The sequence below is a fragment of the Pomacea canaliculata genome, linkage group LG7, assembly GCF_003073045.1.
Source record: "Pomacea canaliculata isolate SZHN2017 linkage group LG7, ASM307304v1, whole genome shotgun sequence".
Classification (NCBI taxonomy): Eukaryota; Metazoa; Mollusca; class Gastropoda; order Architaenioglossa; family Ampullariidae; genus Pomacea; species Pomacea canaliculata.
The window spans coordinates 16,364,866-16,386,333 of NC_037596.1; the positions used below are offsets into that span (position 1 = coordinate 16,364,866).

Here is a 21,468-nt window from a genome sequence, read left to right on the forward strand (position 1 = left end):
CCACACGATTAATCGTCCCTCTTTGATTTCATAACGATAAAGGATCTTTTTAATTGAGTAGTTTTTGTATGCAAGACCTTATCATTGTCTATTGTCAGATAAGGGAACAAACTAGCTGACCAGATTCATCAAAGTGTAACTCAAGTGGTCCTAGTAAGGAATTGTAGGATGAATTGTAGTAATGTATTTGAAGGGAGAGTCAATGACAAAGCATTGTCTGTCTGTGTCTGCCTCTCTCCTCCTCCTCCTCCTCCTCATCATCATCATCATCAATCACAAAAGTAACAACAACAACAACAACAACAACAACAACAAAAAAAAAAAAAAAAACCAACAAAAAAAAAAAAAAACGACACAGTTGAGAACAAGAAATTTATTTCTCTCCATCTTTTCGTCGTCCAGGTTATCAATTATAAAGCAGCACCGACCACCAGTTGCCTCGAGACTTTATTTGACTTGAATGTCCTGTCATGCACACTTTATCGAATTAATAACAGTATCGCGTTGTGTTTGCTTCGCGTGGTGACAGAGCAAAACATATACAAAACCTTTCACAGAGACCAGAAAAATAAAAATAAAAATAAATAAATAAAACAAAATCCCTATAAGCCTGCTACAGTATACAGCGATATGTACAATGACCTTTTCAGAAGAATATGTATCAATCTGAAGGCACGAAAGAAAGTACACCAAACGTGTGAAGGGAAAACTTCAATGTTCACAAACGATGGTGAGTCTAACACTACGATTGCATTAAAACATAGGTAAACAATCCTGAATCGCCTGTCCTGGTAAGCTTGTCTCTTAATAACCTTGCATCTATCGTTTCTCATTGGGAAAATTGGATTGGAAAATTAAATAGCATTTGTACGATTTGTGTTTCTTATACAAACTTCCGAAGCATACAAAAGTTCTTTGATAGCATAACCCACGCGAAAACTGTAACACAAACCTAGCCCTCTTAAATTGCATCTCGAAAACCAAAAAAAAAAAAAAACAAAAAAAAAAAAACAAAAAAACAAAAAAACCCAAACAATAAAACAAACAGACGATATCGATAAAACGCGGTGCAAGTGAATGGTACCAATCGTTTGATGCAGATTGCCGATGTAATTACAATCAGTTGAACCACGGGTTTAAAACAAGGTGATCAAAGCAATTCTAAATGATATACAACAAAGCTTATACCTGTACTTAAGCTGCTGAAAAATTTCTTCTTGTATTAAAAAGAATGTTCCAGCCATTATCGAAAAAAACCTGACCACATCGCAGCTGGGAGTTTGGTATTAAGGGACACAAAGTTTAGAGAAATCGAATCATTCGAAAGAAAATCAAAAGAATCAGGCAAATATGTTCGAAATTTGTTCGGCCAAAAGTGTCTTTTTGGAGGGTTTATTTTCCTGTTTTCCTCGCTCTTATTGGTAAATCCCGTACAGTGACGTTGCTTTCAATCTGACGACCTCTGACCCTCTAGTTGCCCTTGATGTCGCGCGGGGATCCGTAGCTCATGCCAGCCTGGTTAGCTCCCTTGTTGGAACCATACTGGAGGTTGATGGTAGCTTTAGAGGCGGAGGATATGTCATCAACCTTGATGTCAGCGATGTGGCGTTGGGCTCCCATGCTCATTCCAGCCTGCGAGGCGCCCTTGTTGGTGCCGGCCTGCAGACCAATCACAGTCTGACCCTCCCTGGAAGCGTCGTCTGCCCTGATGTCGGCAATATGGCGGACAGCGCCGAAGGACATTCCAGACTGAGATGCGCCTTTGTTACTTCCGGCTTGCAGACCAATGACAGTCTGACCTTCTTTGGAGGCATCGTCGGCGCGGATGTCGGCAATGTGGCGGACAGCGCCGAAGGACATTCCGGATTGTGAGGCACCCTTGTTGCTTCCGGCCTGAAGACCAATGACCGTCTGACCCTCTTTGGAGGCATCGTCAGCCCGGATGTCGGCAATGTGGCGGACAGCTCCAAAGGACATTCCGGATTGCGAGGCGCCTTTGTTACTTCCGGCCTGGAGACCAATGACAGACTGACCCTCTTTGGAGGCATCGTCAGCCCGGATGTCGGCAATATGGCGGACAGCTCCGAAGGCCATGCCGGATTGCGAGGCGCCTTTGTTACTTCCGGCCTGAAGACCAATGACTGCTTGACCCTCTTTGCTTGCGTCATCTGCGCGGATGTCGGCGATATGGCGCACAGCGCCGAATGACATGCCTGACTGGGAGGCCAGTTTATTGGTGCCAGCCTGCAGACCAATGATGCCCTGGCCGGCGCGAAGCTGTTCTTCCGAGAATTGAACCTGGTGTCGCTCGGTTGGCTTAGGGCCGCATGTCGGGCCGTTGAAGCCATGGCGTTGAGCCTAACAGAAGGAGAGAGATAGCAAGAACAATATATATTACTCTCATTAAACATACAAAATGTGAGAACCCAGACTGAATCATGTATCAGCACCAGCACCACCCTTCTGGTGGGTATATGGGAGCGCTAGAAGACTGATTTATGATATTTTATTTGTTACTGGCTCTGAGTTTGTTCATCCATAAATCCCCTGAAGCTTAAAGGAATCATAGAAATATGGAAATTCTTTTACGATCCTACCAACCTACCCACCTTTCACATAAGTACCCCATATAGTATTATCATTTAATAAGGTTTACGAAGGTGTGCTAGATTGATGCATTTTGAACTTATGGCGTCTGACATGTGGCCATGTCTGGATATATGTGTGTTTGTCCTTTGCACTAAACATATTCAACATAACCACACAAAATCCTGAGCAAAATCACATTAACATACACGGTAAGATTGATGCCTGCTCGTTCTTACCTCACTGCCAAACTGCAGGATGGTGGAGATGACCATGGCCATGTTGCGGCCCTCAAAGAGGTCTGCGGTGGGGAAGAGGCTTGTGGAGGGCACTCCATAGTTCTCGCACGCCTTCAGGAACACCTCGATGTTCTCCATCTGCAAAGTGTATGGAGTCTTAACTGAGTGTCGCACGCGGTAGTCACGTGGTGAGGTTTCTTCGATCTCATTGCACGTATTCGATCACATTGAATCCTCAATCAAGTCAGTTGAAAGCATCTGTAGCTTATATATTTTTTTGGCATCCAATTAAATTTGCATTTTAAGTTTAAAAAAAATAAAATTACGTGAATCAAGCAGGTGTAGCTTCGATTAATGCATTTTCTTCTAGGTTTTCAATTACACATGTATCCCAAGTTTCAAGATAAATAATTATAATGCATGTGAAAACGCCAAGAAATTTACTAAATATAGTTCCTTCAGATCATCGACTTCTTTTGTTCTTTCAGCTTCAGTTAAGTATTTTTCATTTTCAATAAGAAAACACAGAATTAGGGAATAGTTGATAGATTATAATGTCTAAACTTGGTTGAACTCGTGCAATGGGTGTTATAAACTTGGCAAGAAAAAGAACACTAACCATTTAAAATGTATTCAGAATTTTATGTAAACTACGTATTCTAGGTTCCCTATCGCATTTAATTGTTATCACAATATACTAGGGTGGACAGAATGAAAAGGGAGGAAGAGTCACGCCAACTGCCCTAAAACTAGACTTTCCATTCCACAAAGAAAAGCTGCTAATTCTAACCTGAAAAACCAGAGTATCATTATGGGTAACTAGCGAAAACACTGTTACAAATGTGGGGAGTAGGGGACAGAAACTCGTAATCACAAAGTTATATCATTGCAGCCAAACAGGAAAACAACAAACTATCATTAAGGCTTAAATTCGGAAGAATGAAAAAGGCAGGTTGAATCAAAATCAGGGTAAAATATGAGTACATGTATATGTCACAAATTGGTGCCTTCTTAACTGACCACAGGTTGGGCATTTGCACGGGGTGGTGGTGGTGGTGGTGTTGATGGTGGTGGTGGTGGTGTGGTGTACGACTTTGTAAGATGTTTGTAATGCCTACTTCGTGAACTTTAGAGTGTGATCAGGCAACTTTGTGGATGTTCGGGTGTGGTCAGTAAACAATGCTTTCATTTTTGTTTTGGTCATGTTTCATACCACCATTCTGTACTAAATTAAACTGGATAAGCTCAAAACCTTGTCGCCGTAGGTGTAATATGATAAGATATTTGCCTCGAATAGGTTCAAACCTGCAGGAAGGAATATATTTGGCTATATTATGGAAGATCATTCATGTGTATTAGTGAATTACAGAATTCTATACAGAGCTCTCATCACTGGGAAGCTCATTGTTATAGACTGGCAAGACAAGGATCCTTAAACATCTCGATTTATGGAATCCTGGAAAGAGATCGTTGTTCGGTTTCTCTTGCCGAAATGGCAAGGGCACATCTACTAACTGCAAAATATACGGGAGGTAGCGATTTTATACCTGCTTGAAAGGTGCTGCCATGTTGTTCCACCTGATTTTGTAGCCGCGAGCCTCGGGAGGGAGGTTTGGGGTGCCATCATACACAGCTTTTGCCAATCTACGGAGGACACACACAAATCGCAGAAGGGTGAGGAAAATGTGACAGCTAAGCATACTGTTGAAGTCAGGTAAACTAGAAGAATTCCAAATAAATAAACAAAAGAATGGAAAAGATGGAGATGATGAATAAACAAATCAACAAACAAAACTGAGCTATAATAAATAAGTTGCACTCGTATGCAGGTAGCAAAAGCAACTAAAATTAAAAGTATTAATAAGAAAAATCAATAGATAAGGTTAAGTTTTTTCAAAGATATTACAACAATGGACAGCTAGAGGTCAAGGTTGTAAAGAGATAGTGTGTGTAATGTATTCATTCCTTTGACCTTTGTCCCTGAAGTCAAACAACTCACTTAACGGAAAGCCAATAGGTTAAAGTGGTTTCTTGTCACTATGGTTTCTAGGAGGGGGAGGAAAATAACTCATGTCACAAGTGAGAAGGGAGCCAGATATGTTAGCAAAAGGCTATAAACAGTTTGATGCAAAGATAGACGAATAGCTAAAGTTAGAGATACATCAATAGCTAAATAGAATAAAGGGGTAAGGGAACGAGCAAACAGCTTGAGACGCAACAGACAGACAAACAGACAGGAGGTCAAATCAGTAGATATAAAATAAGGAGGGTGAATGTTTAGAAAGACAAAACAGACAAGAAGAGAGGCGTACAGGGGGGGGGGGGGGGAAATAGAGGAGCTAAAAAACAAAAATGATCTTGAAAACACAAGAAAGTAAAGGCATCATAGTATCATAAAAACCTGCGGAGAGTACATTAAATTGTTAACAATTACATTATTGATAATTTCATAATTAGAATAATAATTATTATTGAAAACTCAATTTTCAAGAGAAATAATTCAAACCTCGTTAGACGAAATGCAAACGAAGTGAGAAAGGTAGGTTACTTTGATAAGGTGGCCAAGAGCCGCCACCCCTAGAATACCTTCTAGACTGAGTTATTAAGCCAGATGAGCTTTAGTGCACTTGTCAAAAGAAACTTTAGGGTAAACTTTAGAGAATTTATCAGAATACCACGAAAGAACTATCCAGAAGGACAAACGGTACTCGAAAAAAGGACAAAGAATGTAAATGTACATGAGTGTACATGGGAGAAGGACAAAGGGGATACAACTATAGAATACATGTCACGAAGACAAAGAAACTGACAGAACATTTACACGAGGACAAAGGTCATATAACTCTGGAATAAAGAAGGATGCTAGATTCGAGCACAAATAAACAAATACATAAATAAGCTCTAATGTCTCTGGGAAAAGGATAAATAAAACTCTGCTATACCCAATAGAACTAGAAAGGAGAGGGAAGTTTAGAATACCTAGAAGACAACTCTTTTTCACTCAAAACTTGGCGTACCTGCACAGAATTTGTCCATTTCGCAGCTTCTTCTCCACCTCAACAGCACCTGTGCCGATGTCCTCACCAGTCAGCTGTTGGATCCACTGGCGGACTTCGTACTCTGCACCAGAGTCGTACTTGGCCATCACCTGTCAGGTAAAAAAAACAGAAGTGATTATTCTCTGGTTAATCTTCTGTGTTAAAATCCTTGAGCTCAAAATACGCAGTTGTTATGCAAAAAAAAAAAAAAAACAAAACAAACAAAACAAAAAAAAAAAAAACAAAAAACAAAACAAAAAAAAAAAAAAAAAAAAAAAAAAAAAAAAAAAGAAAGAAAAAATAGCTGACATCTTTGTTAAAGTAAGCTTAAAAATACCCCACGAAATTGAGAGCTCACATTTTCCCTAAGTGTTTATATGTCTGCTATTTTGTCTGCGCGCACACACTTCTTTTTTTTAAAGACAAACTCGCATTCTGTAGAACATTAAATATAAATTCTGACAGGTAACTGATAAGTATATACATTTACTGTGTTCTTTGAACAACATCATTCAGGGAAAGGGGCGAGAGAGTAAGAGAGAGAGAAAGAGAGAAGGAAATGAAATGAATTTTAATTATTATGAGGCAGCTGACCTATACACACAAAAAGTACACAATGATAGCGCAAACATGGTAAATGAATACATCATCCGCACCAGTCCACTAAAACTTTTAAGCTTAAAATGGCATAATAATATGGGATAAATAAACGGTGTCATTTTGTGCAGGGGTAATCTTAATTTGGATAAAAAGCTGTTCAAACAAATTCAGTTTATAAATATACAGAGAGAGGAAGTGGAGCAATATATACTGAATGAATACAATCCGTAGAATCTTTCTTACCTTTCTTCTATAAAATGCCATGATTTCAGAGGTTATGGGTTACATACAGTCACAAGATGTCTGAAACTGTTTCAGATGTAAGATGCTTTTATTTAATTTATTTCAGATCACATGTTTTTTTCGCTCCTCTTCTTTTTGAATAATTTATATGTCAAGGAAAAAAGCCAATCTTGTTTTTAAAGTTTTGAGTTAACGTCTTTTCAGCGCGACCACCTGAAAAAGGAATATAGTAAACGATGACGTCTTCGTCGCCACACACACTGACGTCATCAGCACTATAAGCTAGACACTGACTTCGTCATTGTCACACATTTGACGCTGGCTAACGTCTCTCCCATCGTCATACAATCGTAGCACGACCCACGTATAGTAAATATTATCTTACATCCTTACATCTCATCCTAACTCCTTTCAAAGGTCCTTCTCTATCCTTTCAGAGGTAAACAAGTTGGTGTTGACAACAACCTCGACACTTAAACCTGTGTTTGTAACAGTTGTAAATGTCGACGGAAACACTGAGAACATTGCGGCATCTTCCGAGATCATTATCAGGGAAACTTCAGATGTTGTAGAACATCCAAAAACACAGTAAAGAATATGTAGACACACCACATATCTTCTAGTCCTAAGTCATCAGTTAAGCCAACGCTCAGTTGTTAGGGAACGAGATGTAGAGAATCCACAAACTTTCTGAACTACACTCTCCAGGTCTTCTAAAGTGTACTCCGTTTGAAGACAGTTTAACAATCCGAGACTTAAAATGCAAAATCTTAGTCTGCTCCCATCAGGCTCGTGAAGTTGTCCAATTCAAAGTACTGCCCTGCTTGAATTTCAAAGCGGGAACAAAATGTAATGAGGCAGCAAAGGAATTTACGGGTGCGGAATGACCAGTTAAGACTGATAACAAAAAAATTAATGACACCTGTTATCTAGATGATAACATAAGCGCAGCTCGTTTCTAAAACACTGGCCTAATAATAGAATTCGAGTGTTCTATTTTGCTGCCATTCAAGTCTTCTCAGATGCAAGTGCACACAAACTTAATAAAAACTTCGTGTTTCTGGTGAGAAAATCAGAGTGTGTGTTATCTATATGACCGTTTATGAGTGTCTATACTTATAGTACACATGACTTAAGATTTATAAGATACAAGACTGCCATTTCACAGTCCACAGTAGTGACATTTGACTGACAGAGTTGCTCAACATTGACGGTCGACAAAAGAAGAGCATGGGCTATGAATTACGAATGCCAAATTAAAAAAAAAAATTCTGAGAAGTTTATATCACTGTTACCCCAAAACTAAAAGAAGTCCTCTTTCAATGCAATCTTTAAATTATACTGGGGAACATTTTAAAACTATCTGTGTAAATAAAATAGTGTCTTTCCTGATATAGGTCTTGATGGAGTCAGAATCAGAATCAGAACAAAGTCGCCGTGTTCACAACTGGCTCTGACTGGTACAGAAGCACTGACATCTATCCCGATGCAGGCACATCCTGTACTGCACCTACACCTGTCAATGTACTTTGATGGCATCTGCAAAACTTCTATAAACTTGCAAAATTGCTTGAAGCTTAATTTCCCGAAAAGCAGTTACTCTGACATGGTGAATGCAGGAGAAAGTAAAAAGAAAATTGCTTGGAGCTTTGCCAAAATTGTAAATTACCTTTCGTGCTCTCATTAGCTTTGGTTTCAGCCATTAAAAACTAATAAAGTTTTGGGCAGAAATTCACAAAATGTTTGCTGACTACATGCTCATAATCACATTTATCGTAAAGTTGTTTCGCTTGTCCTGAACACCCTCGGCCTTGACCTCATAAACAAGTTTACTCCTGCTTCTCATTAGCATATATACTTTTCTAAAGACAGAGAGAGAGAGAGAATGAACTTCTCCTTATTGTTTAGACCATCACACCTGGAACAGTGGGGTTAAAAAAACCACAAAATACATCTACACTAAGCAAGGTGAACCATTACCTAAAATGCTCCCTTCCAGGAAATAGAGAAAGAGAGAGTGTGTGAAGAACAAGTAATTTAAATTTAGTTTTCCACAAATTCGTTTGCATTCTTTCTGTCTTTCATCTTTAAGACCCACGCACGCACGCAGATCCGCATAGCTATGTAAGACTTGTATGCGCACTCAGACACATGTCAGCGTTTACACGAACAACACGTGCGCCATTCCTGAGTGGCTTAGTCATTCCTAAAATCTTTTTTTTTTTTGTGGGCAGACAACTGTACCACCTCATTCTCTCCCTCTCACACCCCCTTCTCTTTGCATCTCCACGTGCTTTCCACACCATCTCTCCCTCACTACAGCCTTCCGAGCGGTATCTCCTCTGGTGCACCAACACTTTCATCTCATCCACACACATGTTGAAAGAAGGGCGGGAGGGGGAAATGTGTTGATGGTTGTCTCCCCTTCCTCACCCGGCATACCCGGGAGATCTCATCACTCGTTTAATGCTAACAACACCCTGGTCTGGCAGTAACAAACTGCAGAAGTAATTTGTTTGACTGTCCAGTAAGAGTAATGGAAAAGTCGGACGGAGAATGTCCTGGAATGCTCATACCTAGGGTGGACGCCACATACCTCTTCATCCGTGTAATTGTCGGTGAAGCAGAAGGTAAATCTGAGCGCCAGACACCACTGAGGTAGGAAAGGAACGGGGAAAATTGGTGAAGACAGGTAAGGGAAGAAAACAGGACAGTGCAGTAATGCATGCATGTGAGATAATAGTAATGACAACTTTTATAGAAGAGTGTATATATATATAAAACAAGCTTTGGAAACCGAAAGCATAAAGCGCGCATCATTATCTCTTGCACGCTCGCGCGCCCACACACACACAATGAAGCATATATGTACACACACACATATATACACCAAGAGTCAAACACGCGAGTGAGCGAGCAAAGAAAGTAGCAGTGACTGTTTCTTATAAAATAATGATAATAATCACCATCATCATCATTCCTTTTTTTTTTCTTCTTATTGGTATTATGATTCCACGAACCAGCTGCATAATATATGTATGTGTCCGTGTATGCTATCATAGGTGCATACACATGTATGAATGTGTATAAAATATATATCAAAGAGTATAATGAGATAGGTATGAACAGAGATGTGTAGCTATTTAATGTATGTTGCAGTCTGGCTGCTTCTCCTGAGACACAAGGTGTTTTTGACTAGAGGCCGAAGATTTCTGTTCAACCAGTAACAGCCTTGGCACACGATCAAAGGATGTTTTGACCGAGCGAGGGAAACAATCTATATTGTTGTGGTCGTATCAGTTGCTGTCAGTGTACAGACACGCAGGTGAACCCTGTCTGGGTTATCTAGACCTGACTTTCCACACCTCTGACAGGATGAACTAAAAACCTTGTAAAATATAGGAAAGAGAGAAGGAGTAACAACCCGAGAGAGGTGAGCTTGCAGATTGCAGAATGTTATTTGTAACTAGAAACATTTGTCACTCAGAAAAATTGTTAGAAAATTGATATAACAAGGGATAAAAATAGGCACATGCGATATGAACATAATGAAAGTGGAAAAGCGAATGAATGAATAGACAAATGAAGTAAATACCGTGTATTAACAAGTTCCTCTTCATTAACTCTGTCAAATTATGTGCCATGTAATTATGTTTTTTTATTTGTTAATATGTGTTGTATTTCTTTTATCTATTTTTCTGAAGCGATATGTGTTTTGAGTAAATATAGCAAGAGATTTCCTTGCTAATCTATCGTAATGATGGAATGAGATAATAAAAAAAAAATTCATGTATTAATTTCCCGTTGATTGTCATGCCAGCTTTCATTTCTGTGGATGAGTTCAGCGATATAGAAGTCAGGTTGTCTAGCGATGTCTAGAACAGCAGATACTGAAATATGTTTTAAAAATCTTGACATCGATTCCTGTGAAGTTTTCTTTTTTTGTTTATTGTTATCTGGTTAAACGTTAAACATTTTCTGCTCAGGAAGAAGATTACTGCGGAAGGGATTTTTTTTCCCTTTCGGTAGGCATGGGGTGGAAGAATCAAATTTGTTCAACCTAGATAAATTCCACATACCGATGGAGACTAAGAGACAATTAGAAACCAAGATGAGAGAGAGAGATTGTGCATGCATGTGTTTGTGATATATATATCGAGAGAGTGAGTGCATGAGAGAGGTGAATAGATAAAGACTAACCAAGGCAACAAGAATTTATGAAATGATGCTCAAGCTAATATATATATAATAAAAAGTGTACTAGCGGCTAAACCAAGGGTAACGGATGCGGGCTTGCTAAATGAACACTCCTAACATCCTGGCATGCATCGTTAGCCTCTCTGTGAACCTTTGCCAACAGACTCCGATGTCTTCCATCCCTTGCAGTTACTAAACATGGAGCGAGGTGCAGCTCCAGTCCTCGCATTATGTACCACACTCCTAAAAGCTGTTTCAGAAAAAGTTCGTCTATTCTGCTAATTAAACATAGCTGTTGCTCGATGGATGGTGCACCTTCTACATACAGTCCTTCACAACTACTTTGCCGATTCAACACATATTCACATAGATTATAATTTAGAGCAGAAGATAAAAACTCTAAGTCATGAAAGAACAAAGAACAAAAATAACATGATACAGTATAAAAGAACAAGAACATGAAACCAATACACTAACGTTTTTTGGAGAAAAGAACAAGATAAAAAAGAAAATAGAATAAGCCAAGCATATGATGGCGGCAAGACTGAAAAAAAGAGATGAGAATGTCAAGAAGTATTGGAGCCAACCTTTGATAACTCTTAAAGGATATGCCAAACGGTGAACCAAAAACAGTTTGTGCAAATCTGTTTGTCAAACCAACAGTTTCCCAAACGCAAAGAAACCAACCATTCCAGACGGAAAGTAAACAATGTACAGTAAACAGTGTATATGTATGCATGTACAGAAGCACAACTAATTGTCCTGAAGCAGCCGTTCAAGGTTTGACTGTGAAGAAATAGTAAAGTCCTGGAGGTTTAAAACTTCATTTTTGGGGTTGCACTTATGAAGTAGAGGTAACATTATCCCAGAGGTAACATTGGACAGGAAGCGAGTGCTGTAAATGGAAACAGGCTCAGACAAAGAGGTTCGGCTGATTCTCTAGAATGATCCTGACCTGCGTCCGGTTCACAACGGTTATAGCACTGTAAACACAGATGGAGACAAAGCAAACCCTGGGGTTAGGATATATGCATATAAAATAGTTTAAGACTACGGGCTATGCAAACATTTCTCAAAAGACTTTATGACATACCGTCTTGTTTATGACATTAAGAAAAATTCATTTCTATATTACTACAAATATCACCCAATAAAAAGAAACTAGTTCATGTTGATGGCATTAAGGCTTGATGTGCAATAACACACACACACGCACGCACACTTTCTCCCCTTTGTTTCTATGTGAGATACACAAGTAGCAGGAGGTAGGGAATCGGAGACCAAAAAGGCTGGCGAGCCTAAAATAGCTCTCTGTTTCTTGAAGACCAGAATCTGACACTCCTGCTACCTTTCCAGCCAGCATCATCACAGACCTTTGGTCTATTTTGGGTATTCGCCGACTTCAGCAACCGGCATCTCCGTCCGCGGTGTACTTCTGAGACATGCTCGCGCCCCCCTCCACTTTGGCCAGGCATCTCTAACCTCAACGAAAGCATTACTAGATGATGAAGGTATGCGATGTCCCTCTATTATTTTAATTCCTCTGTGTGTGTGCCTCGTAAGTGCTTTTTAAAATACTTTTTTAGCTTCTTGTGTCTGCCTTGCTGATCACAAAATTCCTAAGCAATTCACTCCTTACACTTTGCCACCCAGGTACCTAAATAAAGAAAATTGTTAGAGCTTTCTCTAGAGAAGGTTGCTGGATGGACTCACTCGCTCAATCAAACCTTTCTATAACATGGGTTACGAATTTGTTGGTAATGAATGAAAATAGTTTTAAAGTTGAAAGGTTGCAAGTTGAATTACACATCAGTAACACATATACAGTACGGCCAAATCATAAACTCTTAGTTTAGTGAACCGGTTTTCACCACAGTGCCTACTATTTCTCTGGAATAAACAAATCTCAAGTGGAGTCCAAACACCATGGCACTCAAACATGCATGAAATAATGGACAAGAAAAAAAATTAAGAACTCTTTAAAAAAAAAGAATAAAAATAACAAGAAGAAAAAATATTTTAAAATATTATTTTTTGAGTGTTCCTCTTGTATGCAATAAAATAGATAGACCACTTAAAACGAGCAGATTAAGAAGAATAAAAAACAAAACAGAAAATAAACATTTAAATGAAGCTGTCAACAAGATGAAAGTTTTGGCCGGAATGATTAACTGTAAGCACGTGGCCTGTATCGTCTATTGTTTCCTGATTCTCGAAGATTTTTGTATCTTTATTTTTTTTCTCTCTTCCTGTACAACCTGTCAGTCCTTGCTTATTTACCACATCCAGACAGCGCAGCACCGGTAAGGTCTGGCAATGCACGCGGTTGCCGCGCCAAGATGCTGCTGCTGCTGCTGCTGTTGCTGCTGCAGTCGTGTGTACCCGGCCTGTGACGTCATCCGCAGCCTTGTCAGCGCCTTTCTTGGCTCTGGCACCAGCCGCAGTCCTAATGAATTCCTATGGCTGGTGAGAGTGAGTGTGTGTCTATACGTTTGGCGCCTACCTCTCTCCACCTGTTGGAACTTCCTTGATAGACAAAATTCCCATAATATTTACGTTCTTATTTGGAGAATTCCTATTTGGAGTTTGGTTGTTTGCTGGGTTTGTTTAGTTACTTCCTGTTTTAGGGATTTCTTTCCGTCTTCCCCCAGAATTATTAAATGACTGTGTAAATGTAAGATATTTGTTTTCTTTCTTTTCATACTTTGAATTATGCGACAGTCTTTGCTCTTTGTCATAGAAATATCCCATATTTTCGCAAACATAAATCATCACAGCAATAGTTTTTTTCCTATTTTGTAACTAAGCTTCTTCGTAGGCGACAATAATGATGACAACGACAACAACATTTAAATATTTACTTAAGTTTGCACTGTTGAATGAAAGAGATAATGTGGCAGAGGTAAAGTTGCTGTTGAACACCACCAAATACATTACGAAGGCCAGGAGTCGCAAGCATCGATTATACTTAAACACAAAATCCTTTTTATTTTGCAATCATGGATCGAGATATTCATTGAACACTCATTATTGAAAGTTTAGGATCAACACAAGCACTTAATTTCACGTGACAACTGGAATATCTAGCCAAGGTAATGTAAAGCTGCAATCTAGCTAACATGCCTAGATATAAAGGTAGCTCTTCTGCTGTGTATACTTCAAATGTATACTGCTCCACATTTTGTGCTTCTATCCTGCTTAGACTGCTGCATATTTACACCAGCTTTTATTTCCTATTATATACTTATAATTTTTATGGTGAATAAAATTTAGTAAATATTATATGTACTTTATTTGATATATATTATAAAAACAGTCTAAGGGAGACAACTGGAGTAGCTGAGGGTAGTGGTAGACGCCCTTTGTTTACTTCGGTGTTGCTGAAATCCGATCTCCCCTATCGTCTGGAGTTGGTCGTGACATCCACTGGCATTTTGCTTTTGCATGGGATGTTGATGGGAAAATGGGGAAGGAAGCATGCTATTTTGGGATGATAGCCAGCACTGAAGGCATATCTAGAAGGGCAGAGGTAGGAGCAGGGGATTACGTGTCGAACTCCTGGCCTCCTACCGGAACACCCAGGCCAGGTGCAGCACCTGGGTGTGGAAACCAACTACCTAAACAGGAGCACAGTGCCTTTGGGAGCAGCCTACGAACAGACGAGTGAAGACTTAGGCCTTTTATTTAGTTTAGTCGTTGTTATTTGTCCCACGACTAAGCAAGCGTATGCTCAGATAGGGAGGTTTATGCTAAGATACTGGGGTAGAAGTAGACCCCCCCCCAAAAAAAAAACAAACAACAAACAAACAAACAAACAAACAAACCCACCACCACCAACAAAAAACAAACAAACCAAAAGTCAGCGACGGCGTAATTGCTAAGAAATTAGATTGTTCATGTGAGAACGTTTACCGACGGACTTTATCAAAAAAAAAAAAAAAAAAAAAAAAAGAAAAGACAAAAAAAAAAAAAAAAAGAAGAAAATAAACATGGTGCCAGAAAACCAAAGAACCAACAATAAAAACAATAGCTGAATAAAAATAAGTGTAATGATGCGACAATGAGGATAATGAAGAAAGGAAGCGGATACTCGAGTATTTAGAACGCTGGCGTCCGAATTGAGAGAGCACTGGTTCAATGCCCGTTTAACGCAGTAATCTTTTCTCAGTCAACATCTGTGGGGAATGGGTACCTGACTCCATAGAGTTTTGGGAAGGTAAGACAGTGAGAGAGAGAGATAAGCACGGTAAAGTTGGCCACTAAAAAAATTCAGGTCTCTAACATTTCATCCTTCAATGGCCTGAAAAAGGTTAGGGGATGACCTTTTTATGATAAAGAAAAAGATAACAACGATGATTATGATGATGACAAAAATGACGACGACGATAATGATGATGAAGAGGATGATGAAGATGGGAGAGAAATTAAAAAAAGTTTTGAAGTAATTTAATGTAATGTTTCCTTGATAAAGAGAGCTCGTTAATATTGACAAGGAACATTCACGCAGACCAAACCCGTAGGAGAAATCTTTCCTGGACTATCTATTGTATTGCCTCGGTACGTAAAATCTCAATCAAGGCGTGACCAAGCATTTCAAGCGCATCAAAGATGTAGTCGTAGAGTAAATAACTGATAAGGCGGCATGTGGAAGCGATCAAAACTTTAAATGAACCGCTTCAAAGAAAGAGAGGAAAAACAACGAGAGAAGCTGGAAAGAACGGGGAGGAACAACACAGAAAAATCACCAGTTAGGCTGCGTTGAAGGGAAGAAGAGGGAAGCTGAAGAATGTGGAGCACCATACAGCCTGAACGCATATCGCTACGCAATCAGGTTTCCATGGCAACCAGAGGCCACACGATATGGCTCGGCCAACCTGGAGACCAGGATAGAGCACAGGTAGACCATTCTTTCTGCTGAAACTGAGGGTTGGGGATGGTGCTGGCGGGGGTAGGGTTGGGGTTGGGGCAAGGTCAAGACGAACAGCGCAGCTGGGGCTGCCTCAGGGTTCCAGACTGACTCACTGACTGCGAAGAACATTCCTCAACCCCTTAGGTAAAAAGCCGGCCCACTTCACCATGTCCCTGCCAGGTTGTTTCGCTCGAGACTACAGGGACTGATGTTTACCCAATCAGCTGATAATCCAGTTTTGTTGTTGTTGTTGTCTGTCTGCAGATCAGAGTGACTTCCCTTGTTTGCTATCGGACCGAAAGAGAGACATTGGGTTGGCCTTGGGGGAGGAGGATAAAGAAAGGAGAAGGAGAGACGATACAAAAGACGATGTCTTTGTCCAAATTATCTTAAAGGAACAGATCCCCTTGTGTCATCGAGAGCTCTTACAAGAAGAGGAGTTTGCACTTTAAATGTCCGAGGGAGCTTTCGGTTCAGAACTCGGCAAAGAAAATGGGGGGTATGGGAGGGGAACATTTGGTTTCTTCTGAGTATGAATAAGTAAATCTTTCTTTCATTAACCCTTTAAGTACTAAGGTACAAAATGTTACTGAGATAGTCCATAACTGACAGAGAATTTTTTAAAACGTGAGATGGGGTTATTTCCTGCATTGTCTTAAGGAGAAGAACTCTGTCTCTCTCTCTCACACACACACACGGTAATTGTTACATGAGGGAATGCGAAATGCGCCAGGTAAAAGTCGTTAAAAAACTTGACAGGCAAGTACATCCAGTTTTGCAGGATGGTGAAAAGAAAGGAATGATAAAGGAGAAAAACAAATTACCCCGAAATCCCCCGACAGCCAGCCCTGGGAGCAGGAGCACAATTAAAGAAAAACAAGCGTGTGTGGGTCCTACACCTGCACCTACACTTTTCTATGTGTTGATGAAGAACTATTTTATCATCATCACCACCCCTTCTTTTTCATTTTAACTTCATAAAATAATCTTTGGCAACGCAAAAGCACTCGGTTTGGACAGCGTGAGCAGGCGGTGTCTTTTTCAGTACATACTAATGTTTACATATCCCAGAAAAAACTCTCAGAAGAAACAGAAAAAACAGAAGAAACACTCATGAATCCAAACCCCTGTCCTTTCTACCAGCAATGAAAAACTTTCATAGTTTGAATCTCATTATCTTGCCATCATCCAACACAAATGCTGGACGAGAGGCTAGGGTGGCGACTTAAAGGGGTTGTATTATCCATGGATAACTTTGGGAGAAATTCAAAAGGCTGGGTTCCTTTAGTTACAATGATTAAGACGCAATTAAGCAAGTAGCGACACCATTAGGACTAGTGTGTATGTAATTAGACATTGCAGCATTCTTCGCATATTTTGTAGAAATTTCGTGTAATTAATAAGCTTGTGTCGCTTCTTTAAAACTCTTTAAATTGGGTTTCTTCTGAAGCCAAGCGCATTGAAATTCGAAACCTCGGTAGCAGAAAGAATACCTTGTGAGATTCAAATTAGAGATAGAGAAAGAGATAAAACGAAAAGGAATAGAAATAAAAACTTAAAATGAAGAATATGAACTGCAACAGTGAAAACTCTTACCTTGGACGAGAGGGCTCTGTCCATTCCCATTGCACGCTCACGGTTAGACATTGTTGTTGTTTAGGCGATTAGTTGTCGGCAGGTAAAACAAACAAGGTGTTTGGAAGGACAAGGAAGCGACGCTGGACAGGAACTGGTCGGGGAAATGGCCTGAATGGACACACCTGACAGGTTGCAACCCGAAGACACACAGCACACTGACGCGTCGGATGCTCCGCTTGTAGCCGAGGGGTCTGTGCGGCAAGAGTTTTGCTGTACCTGCGGGTGCTGCTGCTGCTGCAAGCCCGGATCCTGGCGACGTGGGATGTAAGGTCGAGAGCAGAACAGGGGGGATTAGGAGAAAGGGAGGGAGGTAAGAAGAGAGAGAGACATCATGGAGAGGTGGAGCAGAGAAGGTGAAGATGTGTGTGCGTGTGAGAGAGAGAGGATGGGAGGGAGTCGTGAACATAACTTAGGGAAGTGTAAAGAGTACGCGTGCGCGTTTCACACACACACACACAGAAGAGAGAGGAGGGAGGAAGGAGGAAGACGAGGAAATGGCTGAGTGGGGGTATAAGAAAGAATGTACACTGACGCACTACAGATAAGATACACAACGATCCCAAGAGCGTCTCTACCTGAGTCTTACTTCCTCCTTGAAGATGGGTTCCCTCCGCTTGCGTCGAGCAGGACTTCCTTACCTACTCCTTGTCAGATGACTGTGCCTTCATAATGCTCTCTCGTCCAGCGGGGATTGATGGACAGACGATAGGAATTTATCAGCATGGACAATAAAAGAACAAACACATAAAAATTAAAGAAAGAAATAAAGACACAAAATAAACGAAACTTTAAAAAATGATAACGGAAGAGAGAAACAAAAGAAAAACAAACAACAAAAAATCCCAAACTAAAAAAAACAAAACCAAACAAACAAAAAACAACTTGTTTGTCACAAGTTGCTTAGAACACCAGTCAGCATAATCATTACAAAGTTTTGTTTTCTAATAACAAAATTAAAAATATTTTTCCAACTGGTTCTTAAATACCATGCTGATAAAACTATTTTTGAATAACATTTGGAAGGAGGCAGGGAAGATGACTGTAAGAAGACAGATGAGCGACATGGGATGTAGGAAGATGACAGTTTAGTAAGTTGATAGAGGAAGAATATAGTGAAGTGTTAACTTACTAACGTGATACAAACAGTATATAAGGTAATATTAAAGAAAGCTCCGAGTTTTTTTTAAATAAAAATTATTAAATTTATTTTAGAAAACTGTGGTGGGTGGGAAATAATGTTTATACAGAACAACATTTGTCGTCAAGCAGGAAGTATGTAAAACTTTCATCCAGGTGCCAAAGAAGAGTTTGCAAAAAAACGCAAGGTAACCGAGATTTGTATGTATACCAATGCCATGGACATGAGCAGTTTCAAGCCAGTTGGAATGGAGGGGGAGGGAGTGTGGATGAGTGAGAAGGGTTGACGAGGGACTTGACAACAGTTTTGTGGGAGGGTAAGAGAAGGGGGGAGTAGATGTAGACGGGAAGGGGTTCCAGCCCGAAGTGGTAGGTCTCTCCTTCTCTCTTTCTATGCGGGTGCGTCGCTAGCAGCGGCTGGCGGGGTGTAGGATTTCCAGGCAGCCAGGAATGCCATGTCCATATATGTCCGCGCGTGCGTGTGCGTGTGCTCGTGTGTGTGCGGGTGTGAAGCCACGTGCGTGCGCATGTCTACTCAGCACGGCCAGTTCGCGGTGCCTCGGGCCGTCTGCGCGATTGTCGGCGATGCCAGAAGAGCTGAAACATCGCTCGATAAGAATTCATCACACCACGCCGCAGTCTCCCACCCTCGATTTCTCCCCCCTTCCTCTTTCTTGTTTCTTTTCAAGTGTATGTGTGTGTGTGTTATCAACAGGTTGGAACATAATACATCTGTAAAGGTAGTGTCTCTATGAGTAGTAAATAGCAGGGAGAAGAGAAAGTCACCCCCTTCTTTAAAGAAAAAGAATTCCAAGAAGCTTAATTGTAGCAGAGGGTAAAGTTCAAGTGAAGACGGTCGTTTCCTTCTCTCATTCAATTACTGGCATGTCAAGCGCTTAAATGGTTTTCTGGTCATCGACTTCGGTTCGTTCTTCAGTCCTTGAAGGCACTTAGTCAGGCATCTCTTGTAGTTTTTACCTTCTGAGTTTCCTTTTCCACTGGTGTCGGTCGGTAACCTTCTTCCGTTGAAGGCCATTTGCAGAAAAGTCCGGCAGTCGAAGGGAAATCCGAAAGTCGCAGAAGAAAAAAGAAGTGAAACAGTCCTGCACAGCAACAAAGCAAAAAAAAAAAAAAAAAATCACCGACCTACACAATGGGTACCAAAAACAAAACTGATGAAAATACAAACATTGGGGAGAACCACCTCCCTCAAGCCTGCTAGGCGAAGGGAAGACCATTCCCACATGCATTTTTAATGTCTGGGGGATTTACCATAAAAAATATGTCTTTATCATTCTGTTTCTCCCTAATTCCAATTTGCTCGCCGTTCATCATGTATTACATATCTCTCTCTCCGCCATCTTGTCTGTCTTTCTCAGTCCTCCCGTCTTTCTGGACAACTGGCTCTCTGTCCATTTTATTCGAATACAATTTTCTCGCAGGTAAGCTCAGGAGGAAATTCGTTTAACCTGAGATAATCTACATTTAATAGGGAGTCACTTTTTGAGCCTGCAAGCCTGATGGCTTGGCCTTCTGTATTTCAAAGTTATGTTTTTAACAGGTGAATGCAAGTGCTGTTTGTTCTGTGAAAAGAATTTCTTTCTCTTTCACTCTCACACGCATTCTCACTGACTCATCTCTTTCTCATCTCCCTCCCCCATACACACACCACACCCGCACACACAAAAAACCACACATACACATACTCGTTCTTTCACAGACATACTCTTTCCCAAAATAGACACTATCTTGTATTCACACACACATAATAATTCTCTCTTTTACCCCTTTTCCTCGCCCCTATACTCTCCTCTCTCAGAAACTCCCAGAAACTGTTTTGTTTTTATAGTTGAGTGGAAGATCATGGGGTTGCTGTTGTTGTTATTGTTTCAAGCTCTCTTAAATTGAGAGGAGATTTTAGTACCACAGTTTTTCTTTTCTGGTCTCAAAACGAAATCATTGATGACCAGAATAGTTTTGCTTACTATGCATCTAACATGGGGTGGTCTCTGTACAGTCTTCCAAAGGGACTTAAATGAGCGAGTATAAGAAACACTTCTATTTCGTAACATATATTTTATATTAATAACATTTTCTAAATATTCTTTGTATATTTTTATATTTTAACAATACCATTTCACAACTTACCTTATGTCTGTTAAGTTCTTTATGCGATTGATATTTCTTATTTTTTTAACAAGTCCGGATAACTGGTTCGCACCTTGGTAGCTTGTGTTCGGCAACAGTGACACAAAGTTTGGAATGAAGTGGGAAATAAAAATTGCTTTCCATCCCTATGTTTTTTTTCATTCTATTTGTCTGTCTGTCTGTGTGTCATTGGTACCGCTCAAAGTATGTTCACTCTTGTTCAGACGCGGAATTTGCCACAGAATTCCACTCTGCAATTGCTACAAAAACAAGACATGGAGAGTATGGGAAAGAAATGGAAGGATGGGCAAAAATATAGACAAAACAATATAGAACACAGTGAAGACATTACTATAGTGTTTTCCAAGGCAACATCAGTAGAGTGATCTATAGAGGAGTGCCGGAGTACAGGTTAAAGGGAGAGCAATCAAAGAAGATATAAGAAGGGTTAGAAGATAATATTAGATGAACTATTTTTAGGAGAAGTGCTCGTGAAAGAGATGGGTTTCTGATCGTTTTAAAAGATTCAATTTTAGGTAAATAGCAATTATGTAAGTTCCATATATTATCTCCAGATGGGGACTTGAAAAAGTCATCCAACTAATTAAAAAACAAGAATCAAATATAGAATTAAGCTCACAACTGATGACAAATTCAACAAAATTATGTTTGTCGCAAATGTTCGATGTGGTTTAATTATTTTTGTTGAGAAAGGGGTTGGGGGTAGGGGAGG

General features: G+C 40.1%; 1 protein-coding gene across 1 annotated transcript; it reads right to left on the bottom strand.

The window, feature by feature from the left end:
* Positions 1–357: 357 nt before the first annotated feature.
* LOC112569609 (calponin-1-like) lies at positions 358–17,719 on the bottom strand. Its single transcript, XM_025247445.1, has 5 exons — positions 17,409–17,719; positions 5,843–5,973; positions 4,373–4,469; positions 2,826–2,963; positions 358–2,358 (listed from the first exon to the last, which is right to left on the bottom strand). The coding sequence occupies exons 1-5, from the start codon at positions 17,457–17,459 to the stop codon at positions 1,471–1,473; spliced, it is 1,305 nt and encodes a 434-aa protein (XP_025103230.1). The 5' UTR covers positions 17,460–17,719; the 3' UTR covers positions 358–1,470.
* Between the last annotated feature and the right edge of the window lie 3,749 nt (positions 17,720–21,468).

Excerpts from the sequence above, each read along its gene's own strand:
- LOC112569609 (XM_025247445.1), bottom strand. The coding sequence starts at position 17,459 with ATGTCTAACCGTGAGCGTGCAATGGGAATGGACAGAGCCCTCTCGTCC. Across the intron at positions 5,974-17,408 it reads ACAGAGCCCTCTCGTCCAAG|GTGATGGCCAAGTACGACTC; the intron begins GTAAGAGTTTTC and ends TTTACCTGACAG. Across the intron at positions 2,359-2,825 it reads TCCTGCAGTTTGGCAGTGAG|GCTCAACGCCATGGCTTCAA; the intron begins GTAAGAACGAGC and ends TCCTTCTGTTAG.